The 25,095-nt window shown below is 41.5% G+C and overlaps 1 protein-coding gene across 5 annotated transcripts in view; it reads left to right on the top strand.

The window, feature by feature from the left end:
- RUNX1T1 (RUNX1 partner transcriptional co-repressor 1) overlaps positions 1-25,095 on the top strand; it is a 142,737-nt gene that overhangs the window by 40,029 nt on the left and 77,613 nt on the right. Inside the window, exon 1 of one of the 5 annotated variants that reach the window (XM_047842256.1) lies at positions 116-267. The exons of the other annotated variants lie outside the window; for them this stretch is intronic. Within the exon in view, the coding sequence (XP_047698212.1) occupies positions 261-267 (7 nt within the window). The 5' untranslated portion in view covers positions 116-260. Of the gene's footprint in view, positions 1-115; positions 268-25,095 lie in introns of those variants that run through there. 5 annotated transcript variants of the gene reach the window in all.

Genomic DNA, 25,095 nt, shown 5'->3' with positions numbered 1-25,095 from the left:
GGGCTGGGTTCAAGGCCACATGTGCTCCTGTCATCATCCACATTTCTGCTCCAAGTGCAATCCGGAGTGTCAGCTCTCCATCTGTCTCCGCCTGGCAGGCGCACGCGCCCAGCACCCTGCCTCGGGCTATGCCGCCCCAGCCCCTTCTGACGGCCCTCCTCTCTCTGCCGGCACTCATTCCAGAACAGGAGGCATGAGCCCCGATCACGCTTGATTTTAGGAGAGAGTCACTTTCCGTGTGGACGCTGGATTCAACAAGGATGCCTGGTGAGTTAGCCCTGCTCTGCTTTCTTTCTCTGATTTGAAATGAAGAAAGCTTACTTTTTATTATGCATGGAAAATACCTTCTGCCCCACGCTGCACTGTAATTTACATGGGTGGGCGGCGGGGGGGGGGGGGTGGCATAGGTGAGGAGGGGAAGGTGGCATAAGGAGAGCCATCGAGATCTAGATACAGGGGCACAGGGTGTGAAGGCTTTGCTTTCGGAATTTGGGAGGTGTGTTTTAAAGGCTGAGGGGAAAGTACAGCCACATTGAACCCAAGTAAGAAGTATCGCTTGTGTTACGGATTTTGTGACTGTCATGTGTACCTTGTATCCTGGAAATTTCATCGGTGGAGAGAGTTTTCAGATTGTGGCAGAATCCTGGGATAAGGTCTCTTTAAAAAGCTGTTTATGTCGGAGAAAGTGAAGGGAGCTTTGGAACTGCAAACGATTTCAGTCTTGCCTTAAATCACAGTCCTTAGATGTCATAAGGCAAATAATTGAAATCGATGAATTAAAAATAAAAAGTCTGCTAGATTACTGAAGCTGTTGTGGTCCTGGAAATTTAGTGTGTGTCACTTTCCTCTGAAGCATGTTATCTTTGGAGCCTTGAGTGTCTCCGTGATGATGGCCAGTGAAGTCTCTGCTTACGGAGGGAGAAGGCTGGGGGCGGGGGGGAGGGGGGTGCCTGATGGAGAATGGGTTGCTTCTTGCTCTTCTCAAGACCTGTCTGGATTGCCGTGAACCTACTTTGAGCAGCCTGTCCCCAGCTAAAAAAGACAGGGCAGAGAGAGATCCTCCAGCTGGCTGATTTGTGCAGATTATTTGGGTAGGACAGGCAGAAGAGACTGTGCTTGGTCACAGAGCTTGTACACCTCACAGATGGTGTTTTGAAACATTAGCTGCCAGTTTTCTGCAACCACAGTTGTGTGTAGGTATTGCCAGTTGTTTGAAGAATGTTTTTCCCTTCAGGATGTGTCTTGTAGTCCTCTTCATTATTGATCTCTGTGCAGAAAGGATGCATTTGTGACAGAAGTGCACTTTTTCATTAGTTCAGTAGACAAGGAGTGTATGTAGCTGAAATATGGGGAAAATCAATTTACAGAAAGACAATGACTGAGGTCTTTGAAAGGTCATTTTAACTCTTTAAGCTCTCATCTTGATTTATATGCACCGCACAACTAAAGATGCAATGTGCCTTGGGTATGTGATGGGGAATCGGTGTGAAAAAGTACTTGTGTGGTTTTCTTTTTTTCCTTATTCCGCCAGAATATTGTAGCACAGTTTCCTCTGATTTTTGTGTCATACCTTGAGTCGTCTTTGTGTTTATGCTCTTAATATATAGTGCATGATCTGACTTACCAGCATTTTGAAGAGTCTATGTTTTGTTTTGGTTAAAACCCTTTAATAGCCCAAAGCCATTTGTAAGCAATAATAGGTGAGAGAGATTAGTTAGGACCCTTGCCAGCCCCGACTGCTTACATGCTTACATGATTTTAAAGTCATCTTCAAAGCATCCTTATTGAAAATACATTGAACTATAAAGTTTTAGGATCACCGATAAGTTTGTTTCAGTGTTAAGTCGTTAATATCTGACTGGTTCTAAAGCAGTAGCCTGAAGAGTGGCAGTGTTTCTCACTCTCTCTCTCTCATCAACTGTGTTAGAAAACCTTGTACTTGGATGCAGAGAATATATTAACAGCTGTGACTATAAGCATGTGCCAGAATGGCGATACTTGAGCAGATCTGACACTTGGCTATTTTTGACACCCATCTGCACTTTTTAAACTCTCCTAACGGATGGACTGCCTCTTAATATGTTTTTAGCATATTTTCTTCCATACATATGTACTTATATTAATGGACAATTTTAACCATCTGGGACAGATTTTATATTTTTAAATAAGACATTATGTGTAGTAGATTAAAAGGATGTGTTTTGGGTAATCTGATATTGTCGCTGTTTTTTGTTTTTCTTTGACTACGTGTTTATATATATCAACAACTTCTTCCTCCTCCTCCTCCTCCTCCTCCTCCTCTTCTTCCTCTTCTCCTCCTCTTCCTCCTCATTATTATTATTATTATTATTGTTATTATTATTTCGGTAGGTCATGGTCAGACCTGGTTCCTGGTTGTGTCAAACTTGATGCAACAATTCTCAGATCTGGGACCTTTTTTCATAAAAATGGGGATTCCTGGAAACAAATGTGCACAGACTGAACTTATTCAAAGACATACCAATCTGTGGGGGTGGGTAGGTTAAAAAAAAAAGTCTCAGTTTAGTATTTCTAGAACTATTTTGGTTAAAAAAACATGCTTTAGCTGTTGATAGCATACTGTTAACAAAATGAGCTATAAAAAGTTAAAGGAGACCGCTCCTGCTTTAAAGAAATAGATAAAACTTTTTTTTTTATGATTGAACTTAATGTAAGGAAATATCATGTCACTGCCTGTCACTTTGTAACAACTAGATCCTTGTGTTTAAGAAAAGGAAAATGTTTTCTTGTGAGATGGCTGAGAGACCTTGGACATTATATTGTTTCGGGAGGAGATGCCTCTGAGCTTTCTGAAACATTTATATTTTTATCAATCTGCGTATAATATTATCAAAGACCATATGTTGACCTACAAAATGCTTTCAGGACTGTTTCCTTAAAAGGACAATAAGCGAGCACAGTGAGTGTAGCCCAGAAATAGTGCTGTTCTTTCAGAAGATGGCTAGTATTAGGTCAGACCACCCTTTCTCAATGGTCCTGCTCTCCAGATGTGCCTGGAACTTTTTTTTTTTTAAGTTCAAGTTTCCAAAAAAAAAAAGAAAAAAAAAGGTTTGTTTTCAAAATCTGGTTTTACTTAAGACATCTCCATCCTGGAGTGCATTTCATAAATTGCCCACATATTTTTCTTAGCAGAGAACTTAACTGGCTGTAATTTTTAACACATGGCCACATCATGTGATATTTTCAAAACACTTACACATAGCTTTAAGAAGGTCCCTGCAGAAATGATCCATCTTCTCACAGCCGGCCCGTTTTTTAACAGCATATCTGCATTTTCCATTTAGTAGAGCTATATATTATTAGCTTACATTTTTGGGTAGTAAAACAGTGCATTGCTGATTGTAAAACATGGACTTTATTATCTGCTGAAAATTGATTTGGCATTTATAGCCACTGTGTACTAGACTGTTTTTCTGTTTTTAACATCAGTGCTTGCAAGCGATGATTTGTGTAAAAAACAGAAATGAAATTGCCACGGACAGACAACTGTTAGTGTCCCTGGTAACTGAACATTTGGGTAATGCACCTGGTTATTTTCTTTTAAGTAGATTAATCTATAAATGCTCTTATACAACAACAAAAAACACAACAGTACATCCACTGTCACTCAGTTTTACCTTGCAGGTTGATTTTCCGTTGTGTTGGGCTAACTCTTTGCTGTATCAAACAAGCCTCCGGCCAGCTATTAAAAGAAGACTGTGTAAGCTGCAGATACCCAATTATAAATGTAGATTGTACAGGCGTGACTTCTTTGTCACTTAGTAGTTCCGGCTTCCCTTCAGTCTCTGGCACCACCTCCTTTTTCTTGTTCAGTTATTTTCTGTTAATATTTTTGAGTCCTTGACCTTTTCATTCTATATATTTTCAGTAACACTTGGAAACTTTTGCAAGGCATCTTTCTGTGTAGTTAATGGTCTACTGAAAAAGATAAGTGTTTAATTTTTGGGGGGTGGTGGTGGTGGTGATCATTGCTGATGATTTCATAAGACAACTAGTTTACTTTTACTTCTTAGAGTAAACATTCCGCTTGGTGGGCATTATGTAGTCTAGAAATGTTTATTAACTGTCTCATCGTTACACTGACATCTGATGTTTGCAAAGAAGATGCTGTAACTATAATATTCTGAACTATAATATTCTGTAACTATAATATTCTGTAACTATAATATTCTGAACTATAATATTCTGTAACTATAATATTCCTTCTGAGTCATCAGAGGAACAAATACCTTTCAGAGCTGGAAGGTTGATCTGGCAAATGCTTTTAGTTTACAGATGTTGAAACTGGCTCATAGAGGTTAAGCAACTTGCTCAGGTGGTTTATTAAAGAAAGAAGATTCTCCAGGCCACCCTCTTTACCATGCCACTGCTAAATCTCATATACATGTTACCATACCAGTGTCAGTCTTACTTTATTGTCTTTCATATTCCACCCTGGATTGCTCTTACTGTCTGCTTTCTCCCTTCTTACCCCGGGACTGCAGAGGGATGTGGGAGAAAATTCTCTAGCAATGGTCACTTGACCTGTGGCAGAAGTATGCCATCAGATTTGCCTTCTAATTGTTTGCAAATGAGAGAACCTCACTGTGGTTAATCACTAGAGGGCTAAGCAGATCGAATAATGCAAGCCTATGGCAATGGAAAGGTTACTGTCATAAGGAAGTGCAGGTGGTAGGCATTGGTAGGTTGCTGAAAATGTGCCAAGGACCGGATGACTAGGATTCGGTTCCCTTCATGCCCTCAAGGAGTTTTGAGTTGTAGAGCTCCAGGTAGAGAAGGAGATAGTAATTAGGATGTAGAGTAATGAGAGCCTGGAGACAGGAGACAGGTAAAGGAACCCAGAGGTGAGGGAGTACCTGGGTGCCTTAGAAGTCCACGACGTAGCGGGAGGGTGGGCAATGGGCCAATCTAGTGCTTAGTAGAAACCCATGCCTGTCTTATGTTGCATCAGATTGGATCTTCGTTAATGTAACTTAACATTTTTTACTTTGTTGTTCTTATACCGAAGGCAGGACGTTCATTTTTTGTTTATTAAATTTTAATCTCTGTGTGCGAGAGTGGGTATAGTATTTCTCGAAAGCGGTTTCTTTGTGTATTGTTGTGGTTCTTGGGTAGCTAACTGTATCTAGTGGAATAAGTCATTGACTTAAACGACTCATAACTTGAGAACAATAGGATTTCACACCTGACCAAGAAGCAGGTTTATCTGGCTGGCTTTCTCAAACAGCTGTTTGCATTAATTAATATTAATGTAAATGTACTTTCTGAGAATGTCTAGCTTAATTATGTTTTTCAACCCATAGAGTTCCAATCAAAGGAATCAGGAAATCCTCTTAATCTCAAAGGGAATATATAACTGCCATCTCTGAACAGAATAAATCTCTGATAGTATAGGAAGAGCAGCCTATTATTGATAACTGGCCCATGCCAGGCCCAGGGCTAGGCACCTTATATACTTTCTATGTCTCACTGCCCTTGTTCTGTAAATGGTTTCTGTGACCACGTGATCTGTTTGAAACCTGAAGATCAGGTAAATTAAGCTTTGCGCCCAAGGACACACAGATCTAGTTAAATGGCAGAGGAAGGATGCTCTGGTTTGTCTGATTTTGGATTCCTTTCTTGTTTTCTTTTTGAGGAGGGGTGAGGATGTTGTGGCTTGAAGACAGGATATTTTGTAATGGAAGCTAGATGGAAAGATTTAAAGGGGGATGTTTGAATTTGAAGTAGAGTTGTTCTCTTTGCTGGAAAATAAAAATGGTACAGCATTAGCCTTAATCATCAAGAATATCTTGGATAAAATAGGTTAGGATGGGTAGTTCTCTGTGTATTTCTACTCCTTTTGAAAGAATGCAGTGAGATTAATAGGCATCAGGGGGCTAACGTCATTATTTTGAAAAGTCTGATAGAAATCATAGATTTATTCCTTGTCAAAGCTGTACAGGCTAACTAAAACAGCACCTTTCTAGGCTTTGGGAAAGCGGTAAACCTGCTTATCTTTTGTTGATCAGAAGCCCAGATAGGATTTTCCAATGTCTCAGGTTAGTAGAAAATTGGAAAGCAGATGATATATCCAGCATATTGGCAGACCAGATCGTTTTGTTCACCAACATTGTGTGGTTAAAAAATAAAAATTAAAAAAAGTCAGATCTCTTGGTAGTGAGACTATTGGGGACCCATGATTCTGCCCCAGGAAGGTTCTAGGCCTGCAGACACAGTGATTCCAGACGATGGGGACACTGTAAGAAAGCAGGTACCTTTTTTCTGCATGCCCCTCCCTCCCTAAAAAGAAGCAGTTGATTTTTAAAATTGTGGGATGCTTTCTCTAGAAGCTTTCATTTCTGTTTTCCACATTTCTTTTTTTATTTTTTTATTTATTTTATTTTATTTTATTTTTTCAACGTTTTTTATTTATTTTTGGGACAGAGAGAGACAGAGCATGAGCAGGGGAGGGGCAGAGAGAGAGGGAGACACAGAATCGGAAACAGGCTCCAGGCTCTGAGCCATCAGCCCAGAGCCCGACGCGGGGCTCGAACCCACAGACCGCGAGATCGTGACCTGGCTGAAGTCGGACGCTTAACCGACTGCGCCACCCAGGCGCCCCCACATTTCTTTTTTTAAAGGCTGGACGATAAGTGTACTCACTTTATTAGAGGGATTCTTTTAATTCTGTGTGGTTTATTAACATCGTGTCGTGTACTTGCTGCTCATGCAAGAATATAATTTTGAAAGAACCGACGAGAACATGATACTGTAAAGAGTTTGGCCTTAAGAGCTATGTAATTAGATGGGCAGAAGTGCTCTTTAGGAAGAAGGGGTATTAGAGGGTATCTTTCTCATGTGTTTATAGCTTTAACAAGAGTCTTAACGAGTTTGACAAAATAAACAAACCATTCTTACTAAGCTGGGATGATTTTGAGGGCGTGCTTAGTTATCTGGAAGTTTGAGAAAGACAGTTGCTGCGCTTCTGAGCATCCCATTACTTTACATTTGAACTTTGTATGATTTTAACTTCACTGCCTTCCTCAGGACTTGTCTGCTTTAATGGTTGTCGGGTTATTGGGAGGAAGACACATAATAAAATTTGAGGGTTCTGTGGTAACAATTTATATATTCTTGCATTTGAAATGCTTAACATGTGTCCTGACAAGGATATGACCGGAATGAGGAAGGGCCTGGATTCTGACACTTTCCGTGCGAGATGGGCATTGTTTCCTCTTTATTATGGTTGTATCTGAACCTGTACACTCAGCACTTATGGGAACACTTCATTTGAAAGGCCTGTTAACATTTATTTTCTTCCTTTCTGCTCTGGCATGAGTTGACTTTGTACAGCCTAGGAAAATATTAAAGGGATGGAAATGAAAATTTGTGTTCTTAGAAAGCACCCTGTTTTCTTCTAGACTTCCCAGAATACTCCTTATCATTGGTTTATAAAATATAGAGTGATAGAAATCAGAGGCAGAGCCCGGTTGTTAATTACCCAGGCATGCTCTTCCTTACCAGCATTTGCTTGTGAGAATGACATGGCCAAAAACAAACAAAAAAAACAAAACAACAACAACAAAAAAAACGGTAAATGTAGACATAACCAGACTTTTAAAACTTTTTCCATTTCGTACACTTTAGGAGTCTCTCCGAAGAACTTTGCTGAGAGGAAGAGTTTACCTGTCTGTATTATTTAACCGTTTGCTGCTGAAGGGAATGTCTATTTGTTTTTCGTCTTTATTTATGTCTTACTTGCATTGTGGGAATAAAGCATTTGGGACCATATCGATGTGATATTAATATACCTTCCATCAAAACCTCTTGGAGAATTCAGCCATTTGGCGGTGTTTTCCAAAGAGCAGAAGAGAAGCTCTTTAAGCCACAGAGTTGCTTCTGTTTGCTGGTTTAAAATTTTTATACTTACTGGCAATGATTTTGGATGGCCATGGTCTTCTCACTCAGCTATAGTCTTGCTCAGTGAGTGCTGAACATGTTTTACCTTTTGCTTCACAACTTGGATTTATATTATGCACGATTAATATGTGGTGTTTTATCAGGCCATCTTTTTGAAGAGCACAGGGGGTAGAGAATGTCAATTCCTGGGTGTGAATCAAGGTTCCTCCACTTAGTGGCGTGACCAGGAACAAGTCAGCTTACTGTCTGCCCCAGCTCCACATTCTTTGTCTTAGAGACAATTATTCTGCCTTGCTGACTTTTACTTCACAGGACGGTGGTAGTCATGATTGGAAAGGTGCTGTGTGCCCCTAAAAAGCATAGTTTACATGCAAGCAGTAATTATTAAAGGCAGACCGTGGTGCTCTCTGGACTTAAAAAGGGGGGTAGTGTTTGAGCCACACAAAAGGGCTCTACACTCTGGTGCTTGATGAGTTTTTTTGTGCACAGTTGATGGGATTTTCCAAATTCCGTCGACACCCAATAGGGTTTTCTCCCATCTCTGTCATCTGCCCGCCCCTTTTCGCTGAATGCGCCCACCCTTTTACCCATTCCAGTCATTTGCTAACTCGGAAAGGTCACCAAACTTAGGATGGTGAATAAAATAATAAGCTACATGCTTAAGAAAAGTCCATCTTGGCTTTTTTTAGTTATTGCGGCTTCAATTCAGTGATTCAGAGGCTTCCCCCCCCCCCCCCCCCCCCCCCACTGATTTTTCTGTTACTTGGTAGGGGATGTTGCTAGAGAGATGAATTCTGTCTAACCTTTTATGTCTCCCAAGATACATACTCTTCTTTGTTGTTTAAAATAGACATCTTAAACATCATCAACTCTTCTTGATAAAGCTGCCATTTACATTACGATCTTGAGTTCTTAGTTCTAATAATTCCATTCCAGACTACCTGTGAGCGTGGCATATAGTAGGCAATCAGCAAATGTTTGCTTAATGAGTCAGTGAGTGGATGAGAGGTGAACTGGGATTCACCGAGATCTTAAAGGAAGGAAATAATGCACAGAGCATGTTAATTATGAGGGGGAAAAATAAGTGAATCTTGGAGAAGTTTTGGTAAATGATGTTTAAGAATCAAGTATCTGCTTTCAGCGTGAAGGAAACATAATGCATTTGTTTTTCGGCCATACAACTTCACTGGTGGCTAGCTGTGTCGTGGTCAAAATTGCATGCGTTATAAATCTGTTTATCACGATCATATGCGTATAATGCAATGTATAACACTTAAACCCTCTCTGGCATAATTACTGAAATCAGAAACAAAGTCCAGGGCTTTTGACAATGGTACACAGTATTTTGGGAAATTGGCTGTCCCTTTACCTGAGCGCTTGTGTGTCGTTTGGGAGGAGGGGCGTAAGGTTTCAGTCTTCTAGCAGACATGTTGAGTAAGATTCTAGCAAAAGACAAATATTAATGAAATATTTTCATCGTTTCAGTTACACAGGAAATTCAGCCAAGCAGTTTCTTCAACCAATAATCTTAGATGAGTAGTAATGTGATAGGCTGATAAAATTTATCCTCGAAACTCCAGAGAGCTTGCTAAGATAATCTATTCAGTGCATGATATATATAGTATTCTCATGAAAAACATGTAATTTCTCACATTAATGCAGCTCTCTTTCTTGAAACGTATTTGCCTTCTTCTGTGTGTTTCAACATTTACATTGAATCCTTTGAAAGGAACAGGGCAGGACTTTAGAGTTTCAGGGACTATTATTATATGGTATACCTGAAAAGAATAATCTTGCCCATTTGACAGATATTTGGTATTTCTCTTAATTTGTGCCTTTTAAAAAATTCATAGGTCAGTTTAGCTTATCAACCGAGTGGCTCTGTTTTTATCAGGATATTGTGATATTCTGCACAGATACCAGGCTTTCTAAGGGTGAGGGAGCACTTTGGGAACATGGTACAGAATGACTTAGATAAAGTGGGTTCGCAGACCAGTAGCCATCACCTGGGAACTTCATGGAAAGGGACATTCTTTGCCCTACACCAAACCCATGATCAGAGACTCTGGGGGTGACCCTGCAGTTGTGCTTGAACAAGTTCTCAGAGGATTCTGAAACGCGTTGACGTTTGAGAAGCACTGTTGTAAATTACAGTTTTTGTCTCCTTCTGTATTCTAGAGAAAATACCCCTTTGTGATCATAAACTAGTGGAGATCCTAGATAAATGGAAAACAAGGCAATTTATTTATTTTTAAGTGATGTATTTAAAAAATAATAAGAGGGGCGCCTGGGTGGTGCAGTCGGTTAAGCGTCTGACTTCAGCCAGGTCATGATCTCGCGGTCCGTGAGTTCGAGCCCCGCGTCAAGCTCTGAGCTGATGGCCCAGAGCCTGGAGCCTGTTTCTGATTCTGTGTCTCCCTCTCTCTCTGCCCCTCCCCCGTTCATGCTCTGTCTCTCTCTGTCCCAAAAATAAATAAACATTGAAAAAAAAAATAAAAATAAATAAAAATAAAAATAAAAAATAATAAGAAATTACTAATAATGTATTTATTCAGATCCTTAGTTTCTAATGGCATATTCAGATTCCCACACATCACAGCTAAATTGACGGAGATCCTAAAGAGAGGGTGCGTTTCACCTGATTCAGAGATGTTATTTGTTCTGATAGTTGCTTTTAAACAAGTGAGTTTATTTCAGTACACTCAGGTACCTTTTATTATGCCCTGGCCTCATTTTGAGGCCACCTTTTGATGATTCACAATTTTGTGAGTTTAGGTGATTGAGCCTCTGTAGACATTATTTCAGTAGACTACAATTTCATGCTAATATCAGGTAGTCTTGAAAGTTTAGACATAGGAAAGTATCTTTTTTTCCCCCTCTCTCTCTCTCTCTCTCTGTGTTGAACGTAAATAAGGGTTCAGCATAATTAAAAAATGTTTCGTCAGTAGTGCCTGGAGAAGATTTATTTCTTATGTCTCCTGTATCTTCTGTTGTTCTCTTTTGTGCTTGGTGTGCCTTCAGTAAGCGTCGTCTGACACGCTTTGTGGCCTTTGCCTCCTGTGATAAAATAGATTGAAATGATTCCTGGCACCATCTGGTGAAGAGGGGCAGCCCTGGAGGACTGGGCTTTGAGAGAAAGTGACTGAATGCTAAGAAATGTGGAAGTCTAGGGACACAAGCAAAGGATTTTTTTTTTTTTAAAGAGCATGAACATTAATACATCTTCTTGAGGTTTGATGGGACATGTACTGCCTACTGCCCCATCTGGTGCTTATGATAGCATGGCATATTAGCAGGCTGCAAGTTCATAATGTATTCAGGGGGAGGAGACATCCCTTGCATACCAATTGAGGCGTCCTCTCTTTCAGAACTGCTTTTGAATTTCAATGATGTTTATATCTTCCAAGCCGTGACTGAACTGAGCATTTCCGCTCTGAGGAATAACATGAGAGTGTGTGTGTGTGTGTGTGTGTGTGTGTGTGTGTGTGTTCTCTCCCGTTCCTGCATTAATTTATCTTCCTGTCTTCTTTCTTTCTTGATGAAACTATAAGTAGTTTTTAACATTATGTCGGTATATGATTTTTTTACAAAAAATTTCCGTTTTAAAACTACATAATTTTTTTTTTTTAATTTCATTTATGGCACTTAGGGCATATTGCCTTGTGGGATTATTTGTGTCGCCGTCCCTTTATAGATTGAACATTTTTTGAGGGTCAGGCCTGTATCTAATTATGTATGTGTCTCCATGGCACCGGGAGTTCAGTCATCCATTTAACAAATATTTATTTACTGAGCTTACACGGTGGGTGTGACACTGTTTTAGGTGTTGAGGAATCACTGGTGAGTGGGCTGGGGAGTCCCTCCTCTCAGGGCATTTGTATCTTAGTTGGGAGGAATGCAACAATAAACAAAGAAACAGATACATCCACAAGATAATTTCAGACCAGGCTAAATACTATTAAAAAACAGTCTAGAAAGAGGAGGTGGGAAGGGAGGGAGGGTGATGGGGGGGGGGAGGGGTGCTCACTTAGATTGGATTGTCAGAGGAGGCCCCTTTAAGGAGGTGAGGTTTCTGCCGAGACCTGAGCATCTGAAGATTTAGTGGGAGAGGAATAGCAAGTCCAAAAGCCCTGAGGTGAGAACATGATTGGCATTTTCAAAGGTAGCTTGAGCCAAGTTCAGGCAGCCATGGCCAGGAGTCGGGGTTTTATTCTTACCATGTCTAGAAGCCATCAGAAGTGACATGATCTAAATTAATCTTTCAAAAGGATAACTCGAGCTGCCATGTGTCATGCTTTTAGTAGGCACTAAATAACTATCGAAGGAGTGAGATGATCCTTTAAATCCACGGAGGCATTCTGTTGAATTGGAATGAGCATGGATGTTAGTATCAGAAAAACTCTTGGATTCTGGCCTTGCCATGTGCTTGATGTTGGACTCTGAGCAATTATTTAACCTCTTGTGGCATGTGTCTTCTCATCTGTTGAAAGGGAAAGTTAGTACCTAACACCACGATATTATTGTGAGAGTTAAATGAGATAATTCATTTAAAAGACCCAGCACAGTGCCCAGTTCCTAAAAGATGCCCGATCTACCATTGACACGCTGAGCATAATTAAAACATTTGGGCTGGTTTCGAGGAATATTTAAACAGTTGGCAGCATCTTGCTGGAAGTCCTTTTCTGGTACTGTTATCTTTTGAATAAAACACTGTTAAAATATTACATGGTAGTAGTACCCAGCATCTGTAGTCTGTTGCTCTTGATCTAGAATTATATTAGGAAGAAAACTCAAGGAATTTTGTGGCAAAACCCATGTCCCCTCAAGCAACCTGGATTGTTTTTTAAAATTTCTTCTTAGCCAAAATGTATCTCAGTGAATTTGAAACATTTTTACAAGTGACATTCTATCAGTTGCCTTATACACACACACACACACACACACACACACACACACACACACACACACGCATGCGCGTTCTCTCTCTCTCTCTCCTACCTTCCTTTTCTTTCTTTCTTTTTTTTTTTTTTTTTGGAGTTTAACTTAAGGAAGCCAAAATGCCTTCTGAGTCGGTGTGATAATTGTGGTTATTTGAAGGATGTTAGAGACAAAAGTTTTAATTCATAATAAACAGTAACTTCATTAATTAGTTACATGTTAATATTAGCTACAAGCCATTTGAAAGGAATTTTTGAATACACTCAAATGGGGACAATAAGGAGCTGTTGCCTGAATGATGAGCTTAATTGCAGGAAACAATCCTTCAAGTATTTTCATTTAGTCTGTGAGGCAATGTTTGGCTGGTCAGACTTTCTGCAGCAGAATTGTGGGATCGGGGTGGGGGCAGATGTTGCTGGTGGCTGAATGTCTGAAGAGTTCCAAGTTACCATTGCCTTAGACACAACCCACATACATGGGTTAGTTGCATCAGTGTTTAAACTGGCCCTTTACTTTTAAAATTCTGTATTTGTTTTTGGCTAGAGGTTCTCACCTCCACCGGTAGATTATTTTTTTTTATATCCGTCCCCCCCTCCCCGAAACATTCAGGAAAACAAATGATGCTTAAGGAATGTGGGGGAGGAGGTAGTGGGGGTAATTCAGGCAAGTTTCGTCAGCACTTACAAGATTCTTGAGATGTTTTTTCATGGCCTACAGAACCGTACAGAGCTGTTAACATCTGCACGTTTATGTGAGAGGAGCCACATTTATTGCCGCGGTATTCAAACAGGGATGGAAGAAAAAGAGAAGAAAAGTAGAAGAGCTGTAGAAGTTGGGGGGTGGGAATCACCCCATAAGAAAGCTGGCTGTTGGCTCCTCGGATGGGCGGATCGCTTTCCTTGGTTAAGCCCTGTTTGGGTTCTTAACAATGCGACGGGTTTGCAAGGCTTCAGGAAAATTCAGAAGAGGCAGTTGCCTCACTGAAAAATCACCTCTGGGAACTTTGTAGGCTATCCCAAATACCATCTGTTCCAGTCCCTGTGTGCATTCTGAGTCTACGCCACAGGATGCCATGAATGCAGATACTTAGGTGGTATTTGTTTGTCTCTAGGAAGAGAAGAGAAAGAAAAAGGAGGCTGGCCAGGTGAGATAGGTACATGAGGTCATCTGTGTTGGGTCTCAGAGGACAGGGGCCTCACATGTAGAGCCTACGTGGTAAGTACCACACCTGACCCAGGTACCATGCCTCCTCGTCTGTCTGGTTTACATGATGTAATATTGCAAACTACACAGAATTTCTCCTCTCTCGTGTACTAAGGACAGTGACCATATCTCGGGTAATATCCACTTGGTGATGATTTTTAATTCCAGTTACTTTGCACGTGTGGCCTTTAATTCTGGTCAGTTTCTCTCATGTGTATCTTTTTTGGGGTTTTGTTTTCTTTCTGTTTGTTTGTTTGTTTGTTTGTTTGTTGGATTTTTTGGTTTCCAGTAGTGGAAGTAGCTCTCAGTACCTCCTCAAAACTCGTTTTCTTAGAACACATTTAAACACGTACTACCCACAGTCTACTTACATGAGATGAACATCTCACCTTCAAGAGACCAGGCTGGGCGTCAGCTGTGTACTTCTGTCTGTCTCTTCTTCCCTCCCTGCTTCCTCTCCTTTTCTTCTACGACGTGCTTTACCACAGAGGTTATAGTATTTCTAGGGATTGAAATCCAGAGGAAGCTCTAAAGTCATATTGTATGCATGGGCTCTCAGTAATGATCTGCCATACTTTCCCCTCAGTATAAGACGGAACCAAGAGAACAGGGTCCAGACGTTATTTACTGATACCTCATGCATTTTGACGAAACCAGAAGTGCTTAAAGGTCTGAAAAACTATAGTGAATGTTCATTGAAGCAATTGGTATCAATCGTAAACATTCACATTTAGTTAATTGTTTATTGAAAATATATTAAGTTGATTTGGTTCCTTTGAGCTAAACATTTGGCAACATTTTGGGGCGCCTGGGTGGCTCAGTCAGTTGAGCGTCCGACTTCGGCTCAGGTCATGATCTCACACTCTGTGAGTTCGAGTCCCACGTCAGGCTCTGTGCTGACAGTTCAGAGCCTGGAGCCCACTTCAGATTCTGTGTCTCCCCCTCTCTGTGCCCCTCCCCTGCTCATGCCCTGTCTCTCTCTGTCTCAAAAATAAATAAAAACAGGGGCGCCTGGGTGGCGCAGTCGGTTAAGCGCCCGACTTCAGCCGGGTCACGATCTCACGGTCTGTGAGTTCGAGCCCCGTGTCGGGCTCTGGGCTGATGGCTCAGAGCCTGGAGCCTGTTTCCGATTCTGTGTCTCCCTCTCTCTCTGCCCCTCCCCCGTTCATGCTCTCTCTCTATCCCAAAAATAAATAAACGTTGAAAAAAAAAATTAAAAAAAAAAAAATAAATAAAAACATTAAAAAAATTAAAAAGAAAACATTTGGCAACATTTTTGTAACTGAGCACATATTGAAAGTGCACGGGTTATGCTCTAGTCTTTCTCAATAATTTATGCAATAGTTTTACTTGAAAGAATTGTGTGGGAACTTTTCTTAAAAGGGACTGCTCAGCTGCTCAGAGCACAGATCCTTGCCATTGTGAACTGCATTTAGGCAGGTGTCTAGCAGATGTTGGAGGAAGTGGGTGAATAGATTAAGTGGGTGTGGCATCCTTTGCCCTAATATAACCTATGAGGCAATTTTGGAAAGAATGGTTTGAGGGCAGAGACTCTTGTCTCTGAGTCCTTTCTTGCCTGTAGTGCCTAGCACAGTGTTTCTCACGTAATATGCATGATGAATTTCGCAGAAGAATACCCTGTAACTCAATGACAGCTCTGTGATTCATGCATTCCCTTCATCAGTCATGTAGCAAGTGTTGATTGAGCTCTTAATCTATATTACACCTTTCTCTAGCCCCTGGGGATGAGCCTGTGAATAAAAGCAAGCATTATTCCTTGCCCTCATAGAACTTACCTTCGAGTGTGTGCGTTTGAGGGTGGCCGTGGATGGAAGCAGACAATAAATGATGAACAAAATATAAGTGAATTCTGTGGTAGGTTAGAAGATGATAATTATGAAAAAATTGGGCAGGAGAAGGAGGCTCATTCAGGCTGTTGAGAGAAGGGGTCAGGCTTCAGTTTTAATTAGGGTGGATAGATGGGCCTCTTTGAGAAGGGACTTCTGTGCAGAGACTGGCGAGGTAAGCGAAGGAGCCCTGTGATTCGGTTGGGGGGAGGGGGACATAAAGGCAGAGACTGAAGGCTGGAGGGTGGCCTGGGTCAGTTCAGGAACGGGAAGGAGGCCAGTGTGGCTGGATGGGACCTGGGGTGAGGGTGGAAATACGCTGGGAGAGGAGATTCAGAGACATAACTAGAGAGTGAGTGGGAGATCCTGGAGGGCTCTTTAGGCCATTCTAAGGACTTTCCTAGTCAACAGAATTTAATACTCATCCCAGATAACCACTTCCCGGCACCTTGGGCACAGGCGTTGTTCTCGTCTGCATGATGCTATGACATCAGGTATTTAAGCAGTGCCACCATCTGAAGACCTCAGTGTGCCTCAGGGAAATTGCTGTCTATTATTTTTTATTCCAGGCATCGTGCAGATATTTATTTTACTGCCATTGTTATTCAACGCGATTTGCTTGTGTGTTCTGTTCTTTGTGTGTGGCAGGATGAATTCCCTAACCTAACTCCTACTCTACCCAGTGCTGGTCAGATCTACAAGTTCAGTCTTCTTTGGGTCCTGGCTGCCTTGTCTTAGTGCTTTTAAGCCCATTTTAGGTACCATGTGCTGAGAAACAGGCATTTGCCAAAGATAAACTAATAGTCACACTGGAGTGATACTGAAAATCTTGGCATAAATCCTGTGTTTGTGGAAACGGGCATTATTTGTGACTCTCATTACATAGGCTGCAATCTAGAACCTCCTTAAATAGGTTAAGGTCTGTCAGCTTCCCTAGTACCACTGAAGTGAGTTAAGTTGGTTACAGGTTCCCGTCTAGTATCTATTAACACATGAGAAGTTAAGTTACCCTAGTTATCTGTTCACATGTGAGAAGTCATCTCTGACGTGTAAATCATTCCTTTCTTCTTTCAAGGCAGAGACAGTCTAAAATGATACATGGATGGACATAAGATGTCAGTGAAAAATCTGTATCCTCTGGGAGAACACAGGCCATGGTGTAGACTTCCTGCATCTCCCGGTGCTGTCAGCTTAATTATCTCAACCATTTCCTTGGACCCACTTGAAATTCCTGACCCTCATGAACTTGCTGCCCCATCTCCAGGTCATGGAATTGTGATGGCTTCTTGGAGCCATCTCAAAGCATAAGTGAGTTTTAGTGGCTGCACAGTGGAGGGGTTCACTCCAATATACAACTATTGAGGTGTTGCCTCTGGGAAAGACTTTGTGCGAACCACTGCAGGGTTTCAGAGAGAGGAGGACGCGGTCTCAGCACCGAAAGAGCGCGAAGTCTAGCGGGGGTTGTCACGTTGCAATAAGGATCGCCATGGAGATTGAGAAGCAGAAAAGTGGAGATTAATTGGGGAGAAGTTACAAGAGGCAGTGACGGTCCAGATCAGCATGAGAGGAACTTAAAAGCACTGACTGGAGTCTGTGGGATAGCAGCTTCTCAAATGCATGCTGTGGTCTGAGAGAAAAGAAGGGAGCAGAATCAAGAATCCTGCTGGCATTTTGAGCCAGGGTAACTGGCGGGATGGCTGTGCCTCAGTGGAACTCTAAGAAAGTCAGGAGGATGAAGTAGTTTTGTGGAAAGGGTCCTCTCACTGATAAGTTGAGCTTGAGACTCTTACAGTCACAGGAGCCATTCTGCGGGCAGTGAGAGACGTGGGGTGGGAGCTTGGGTGAGGAACTGAGTCCTGAGATAGGAATTGAAATGGAGAAAATAACTTGTACGTGACCACAGTGGGTAGACCATTTTGAGGAATGGAAAATACTAGGTTAGTGTTTTATCAACGCCTTGAAATTTCAGTGTAATTATATTATGGTTTGCTGTGATCATGCGTAAGTTCCTGTTTGAAATTAACTTTTATGTTTGTCCCACTTGGTAGTCCTTTCTTTCCCATAGTTTTTGAGAGAGGATTTATATTTCTTTTAGTTACCATCAGAGCTATACTCACCTCTCCCAGTTGTGAGTACCTTCTCCTTTCCTTTTTGAATACCCCATGTAGACTTTGCATTTCACCAGTACTTCCTGTTGCTTGTATCCGTGGAGAGCTTCCTCCTGGTGGAATCAGTTGATTCCACAGTATCCTTGCTGGAACCATTGTGGTTTCCAAGTGGAGGACAACCTGTTGCTTAAGAGTTTGGGCTTTGTAGCCAAACAAAACTGAGTGTGATTTCCTCGTCTGTCCTCCGTGTACTTGCCCAGTGTGCCTCAGTTTGCTCATCTGGTTCTCTTGAGTATTAAGTGGAATCATGAAGAGAGTCCCACACCCTACGTGCTGGCCCCCAGTTAATGAATAGTTGGCGAAATAACAGTGGTGATGATACCGATAGCGGTAATACTCACTCTATCTAAACCTCATCAGATTTACCCAGTGCCTGCTCTGTGTTGCAAACATGGATTATGAAGTAGAATGGGGTCCTTCCACGGAACATGGCTGCTACTCAGTACTGGCTACTAAGCCCACCTCTGCATAGTGTCCATTTGATCATCTCTTGAAAAGACTGATCAGGACACAACAGACTTACACCCTTTAGTCCCATTTAGCCATTTTTTCCCCGTAGATACTGCTCTCAGTCTGGTGTTGACTTCTTCACAGCTGCCTCTCTGTGAGACCTTGTAAAAGTCACATTGGTTTTCTCATTCACAAAATGTGAATATAGCCAACTCTCAGTTACAGTCTGTTTATTCAAAGTGAATTGATTTTGACCTTTTCTCTTCTGCTGCCTCTTTTGCCCATCTCGCTGCTAATTAATTTCCACACAAGAGAATCAGCGAGAGCAGTAATAAAACATGAAATTAAAATTAGTTAATGTTGGTTCATGAGGATTTTTGAGAGCACAGAAGGTATGTAATTTACTATGAGCTTTGTCTGAGTTTTGATTTATTTGTTTATACCATTCAGACTCCTGTTATCATGGATAGTAAGAATTGGCAGTTATATAAAACAAACATTATCTTATAAAAAAATTAGGAATTTTGGGATAAATTCAGCTTAAGGTATTAGGATTTATAATACCGTCTTTCCAAGATTCTAAGGAAAATACGACCAAAAAATTTTATCTATACCATCTTTGATATAACCTTTTATGCCTGTTGCTGTAAAAATATCAAACAGTCATGCTAGTTTTTATTTTCACTTATATAAAATTTTATCTATGTATATTTATTAAATTTTATAAGATGATAATGCATTATAGAAGCTTTTTATGAAGTTCCTTATAGTTTTGTGATAGCCTGCTCGAACCTAGCTGGAGTTTTCCTTTTAGTAGATTTTTCCTTGGTTGCTAATATTGAAGCTTGACAAAGATAAAGAACTTTATCTTTCTTTTTGGGAAGGGATTTCATAAACTTGGTTTGGGGGCATTTGAGGATACTTTAGCTAATCTTAGATAATGGATGTCAATTTTCTTAAAATAATTTTGAAATTGAATAAAATTAACTTTTGGGGAAACTTTTTTTTTTTTTTTGAGGGGGCAGGATGCTCTGCAAAGAGGTCTGAAAAATTTGAATTAAGCTTCCTCTTGGGGAAGATTCCTCCTCCAGGCTCACCCATCTTTTATAACAAATGAGAAATGGGAGAGAGGTTGAGGTCTGGTAGCGTTCTCTGGATATGAACAAATAGGGACACAAGAAGAAAGGAATAAAAGAGAACATATAAATTGAAATGAAAATATAGTCATTTGCTAAATCTTTTCTTTTTTTTAATTAAAAATTTTTTTTAATGTTTATTTATTTTTGAGAGAGAGAGCATGAGCAGGTAAGGGGCGGAGGGAGAGGGAGACACAGAATCTGAAGCAGGCTCCAGGCTCTGAGCTGTCGGCACAGAGCCCGATGTGGGACTCGAACTCATGAGCCGGGAGATCATGACCTGAGCCGAAGTGGGACACTCAACCGACTGAGCCACCCAGACACCCCATCTTTTTTTTTATTTTAATTTTTTTAATGTTTGTTTATTTGTGTGTGGGGGAGAGAGAGGGAGAGAGAGGCAGAGAGAGAGGGAGGGGGGAAGAGAGAGAGAGGGAGACACAGATACGAAGCCGGCTACAGGCTCCTAGCTATCGGCACAGAGCCCAGTGCGGGGCTTGAACTCACGGACTGTGAGAACATGACCTGAGCATAAGTTGGACACTTAACGAACTGAGACACCCAGGTGCCCCAAAATCTTTCCTTCCTAACACACATGCTGAATCCCATGACATAGCTGAGGGCAGTAAAATAATGAAATAGGGCATAGTCTTCCTGTAAGAAGGCCATATCTGCTTCATGAGTGGACACTTACTTTTTCCTTTGTGCGAAGGCATATCAGGTAGGCTGTGATCCTGAGTGTTGTAGGAGGTAATGGCTGATGTTTATTAGTGCTTGTGTATGTTCTAGGCATTGTGTATGTGCTTGACGTCCATGTTTTCTCTTTTAATCCTCAAAATCACTTACAGAGGCAGTTGCTAGGACCATCCATATTTTATGGGGAGGAGATGGAAGTTCATAGATCAAGGAATTTGCCCAGCTGGGTGTAGGATTCCACTCAAGAGAGCTGACTCCCCAACCATGCTCTTGGTTCCCTGCCTGGACTCTTACCAGTGCGTCATCATCATATCATAGGCAGGGAGCATTTTACTTTCATGTAATGGAACTATAGAGTTTTTACAGTTGGAAGAAATCTTAAAGAACCACGCCTTCGTTTTCCAGAGGGGGAAAAAAAAGAAAAGAAACACAAAAGCATTCGGCCTGTAGATTTCAACAGTCTTTCATTCAGTTAGTCAGTTGGCCAGCCAATACTTACTATTTACTGTTACTACTGCATGCCGAGTAGTTTATATGCCAAACATAGCCCGTGTTTTCATGGAGCCCTGGTGGCCTTTACGTATATATTTGGTGGTGGATTATTGGTGGGGGGGATTCATAGTATAGTGTAGTAGTTATGTAGTATAGCAGTAAATCAGACAGTACACAGGGGCATGGGCCCTGGAATCCTGCTCCTTGGTTTTGAACCCCCTCCATTAGCAGTAGAACAGTGGGCACACTGCTTAATCTTTTTAAGATTGTTTTTTCACCTGTAAAATGGTATATTAATAACATCCATAGGATTAGCATACCATGAAGATTGAATGAGTTAACACGTGTAAAGCATTTAGCAAGGCACCTGGTGCTCGGTGAATGCTCAACAAATATAACTGCTTTGAAGACGTTTTGACAATATTCGTAGCGGTGGTGGTGTTTCAACCCTCGCAGAGAAGGCATATACAAAGATGGGTATGATAAGGTGTGTGTTGTGTGACGATAGGGGAAGGAATAGAGGACTTTGGGAGAACAATAGTCAGAACTCCTCCCTCCCCGTTGGTTCAGGGCAATCTAATGTAACTGCTATTTTCTTTCTCACTTTCCTTTTTTCTTTTTTGACTTGGTAAGTTTCTTCACCTTGTTGTCCTAGATCCTAGTGGTTCTGACTCACGGAGTTGGACATCAAATATTTATTCCGACCCAGAAGCTATGTGCTAAGCACTTTACGGAATGCTGGGGCAGAGTGATAGGACGTTAGCCTTAATGGGATGTGTGTGTGTGTCGTTGTGTAGGTGTAGAGTATGCCCACACGGGCACACACCTGCAAACACAGCCATTGTAACAGATGATGCTAAATTCACTTAACCGATACATGCAAAGTAGAGCCTGAAGAAGGAAGTGATTGACTCCCTCCAATTTGAATGTGGGGCAAGGGAATTACGGAAGGCTTCATGGAAGAGGTAGCATTTGTTCTGTGTCTTAAAGGATCACACCTTTGTTGTAGTCAAGAGACACTGCAAATCCGGGGAAGAACGTGAAACAGGAATGCCAAGGCATGAACAACCATGGCTAGAGCTTATAGCACGAGAAGGTAACAGAAGTAGACATCTACCTTATGGGTGGGAGTGGCAGAAAGGGAAGCTACTGGATACTTCTAAGCTGGAATCACACTGTTGGGTTTGAATGTTACTGTCACTCCAGGAGTCACGTGGAGGGGAAGTTGAAGAAGAGGAAATGTGCCGTCTGCCCCCTGAGATGGGATGGTGACTGGCTGCAGTGGCCATGAGGAAGGAGGAAGGGAAGAGCAGGCTCTGGAAGTACTAACTAAGAAGAACCACAGGGCTCTGGGCATCAGTTGGACATAGGGCCAGGGAGTGGGGAGGAATGGTGTTTAAGATGAGTCTGAATTCTGATTTGGGCAACTGGTTACCATCGACGAGAATAAGAAATAACACATCAAGAGAAGACAGTTGGCTCACTTTGAAGCATTGACTTCTAGGTTTGTCTGATGTATAATGACTGAAATACTCCATAAGGAGCTAGATGACAGGTTTGTTTAGTAGCGATGTGTATATTGGAAATCTTGATTCCGAGTCACTGGTGACAGCTAAGACCTTTGGAATGACTCGGGAGGAAAATGTACATTGTGAAGAGAGGACAGACAGCCTTGAAAAGAACACTGGGGAATACCGGGGCACCCGAGACAGTCAGGTGTCATTAAAATCAGGGGACAAATTTTCATGGAGGGAGTGGTCTGCGGTGTGAAACGTCACAGAGGGGCCAGTAATTGGGAGGGCTCATGACTGCCTTTTGGATTTGGCCCTCTGGAGGGAAGGTGGTTACCAGTAACACCTGTCCCCTTGTTGGAGCTTATCTGTGGTGAGGTGCAAAGTGGATGGAAGAGAGGATATGGGCAGAGCCCCTAAGGTCTGTCCCTTAGAAGCCTGGCGGGGGATGAATGGAGGGAATACGAGGGAAGGTTTTGTCTGTTCTTGGTGGGAGGGACTTGAACATGGCCAAGGTTCTAGGAAGAAGCAGGTAGAGAGCCAGACAAACCGAAGGTAAGGAGGTGAGATGACTGGTAGAATGAAGCCCCCACAGGAGAAAACTCCAGACTTGGACGCAGGTAAGCAAGAGTTCTGAGAAATGGGTCTGCAGGGATTTATGCCTGATGACCTCACTTTGCTCTAAAGAGCACTGGGTGTTGTATGTAAGTCATTTTGACGATAAATTATGTTTTAAAAAAAGGGGCATGAAGTTATCAGAATTTGGCTGGAGGACTGAAGCAAGTCAAGCAATGTCTGTAAGATTAACATACTCTCATTTTTTACTCGATGACTTTCTTGCCTCACCTCCTCTGGGGTTGTAACCAGCTGGACATGCTGTGGCACTTTCAGTCTGGAAAGCCTTTCTTTTTCATTGTCTCTGTCCTGTTCAGCTTTTCCCCTTGGCTTTATCATACCACGCATCTAACCTTGACCTCAGCATGAACTTGTGGTTGTTAACCCTCCTTTTGTGTTTCTGATTCACAACTCCTCCCTGTTTCTTTCTTTCTTTCTTTCTTTCTTTCTTTCTTTCTTTCTTTCTTTCCTTCTTTCCTTCTTTCCTTTTTTCCTTCCCTGTTTCTTTTCTTACTGGGCTTATAACCAGTTCACATTTTCCTGTTGCCCCACTGAAAGTTTGAATCCTGTCTTCCTCATGTGTTTCAACGGATCTTTTGGAGTACTTCTGTGCCAGACTCTGCTGGGTCTGGAATACTGCCGTGTTCTGGGGTGGGAGCCCACTAAACTCTAACGAAAAAGATATAAAAGAATTTTGAGTTTAACTATTGTGAAGAAAACTAACAAAGGAACAGAAAAACCTACTTGCGATGAGATGGCCAGGGAGGGATGGATGCCTGGAGGAGGTGACATTGATGTTGAAACAGAAAAGGTGAAAATGAGCTGATCATATGTAGAGGGGAGAAGGAAAGCAGTAATTTTTTTTCTGGTATTTATCATATTCATAGACATTCTGTTGACACCCAATTCTATTGGATTATATATGTCAGTGGGTCACTACCAAGAACTGTTTGTGATACTATGGTGTCTTTCCTGGGGATACTAACTGGGTTTCTAAAGGCCTAATAGAAGACCTGTAACAGATGACCCTTCAGGCGATGGCAGAAGTGTATATTTATTTGCTTGCTGAAGGAAGTTACCTGGAAATTCAGCTGTTACCAAGCATCTGGTAATATATTCAGCATGGGACAGAAGGGAGGAACAGGACGAAAAATATATTTCCTCTGCCCTATTGCACTGGTGTTTCTGTGTTTCCTCTATCCTTCCCTCTCTCCCTCAACTCAGGTAGTTCTGATTCACTAGCTCATGAGGAAAACTATGTGTGTGTGTGTGTGTGTGTGTGTGTGTGTGTGTGTGTGTGTGTGTGAAGCAACCATTATTAGTCATCACCATCGTATGGATTAGTTTAAATGTTCACTGCAACTTTAATCCCGGAAATATACATTGTGGGGACTAATCCGAAGCTCCAGATTTTGAGACTAGGTGGGTTTTACAGGATCTTTAATATCTTTAGCTAAGGGACAGGATAAGAGTTGCAGATTTCTTGGAGGTGAACCTAGATAGGAGTCACAATATCTTTAATTTCTGTAGCTGAGGGACAGGACAAGAGTTCCAGATTTCTTAGAGGTGAGAAGAATAGAAGAAGGTACTAAAAGAAAGATAAACCAAGGAGAACGGAGACACTGAAATGGAACTTGGCTGACAATAATTTTGCCTAGCGTCCGCCCAAGTAGACATATCAAACATTATCTACCAGAGGAAAATGTATTGTTTTCTTGCGTGTCTAAGCTTGTACAACTAAGTTCTTGTTTTCTAAGGAAAGAGGATGAAGATAAGAGTATGTGGAATGATTTATTAGGCTTCAGTAACTTTCCTAAGATGCCCAGGCCAGTACTTTTGAGAAGGGAAATACACCTAATAAGTGTTTTTTTGATCCCTCAAAACAGAGGTTCTCAACATTTTTACTCGATGCCACTCAAGGATTGTCAGCATTCACAATCCCAGTGGACCTCGGTTGCCATGTTCCAGAAATTCTACCACTTGGCTTTTCAAGGGAGTAGCAGTAGTGATATTATCAAAGGGATGATTTTGGATGTATCCTAATTTGAGTTATTGTTAAGAGCAAGTTAAGAATAATGTGGTGAACCTTGACAGAGAATAACTT

This window comes from Prionailurus viverrinus, chromosome F2, assembly GCF_022837055.1.
Source record: "Prionailurus viverrinus isolate Anna chromosome F2, UM_Priviv_1.0, whole genome shotgun sequence".
NCBI classification, from domain to species: Eukaryota; Metazoa; Chordata; class Mammalia; order Carnivora; family Felidae; genus Prionailurus; species Prionailurus viverrinus.
The sequence above is the reverse complement of the archived record's forward strand: the minus strand, read 5'-3'. Positions and strand labels throughout refer to the sequence as shown.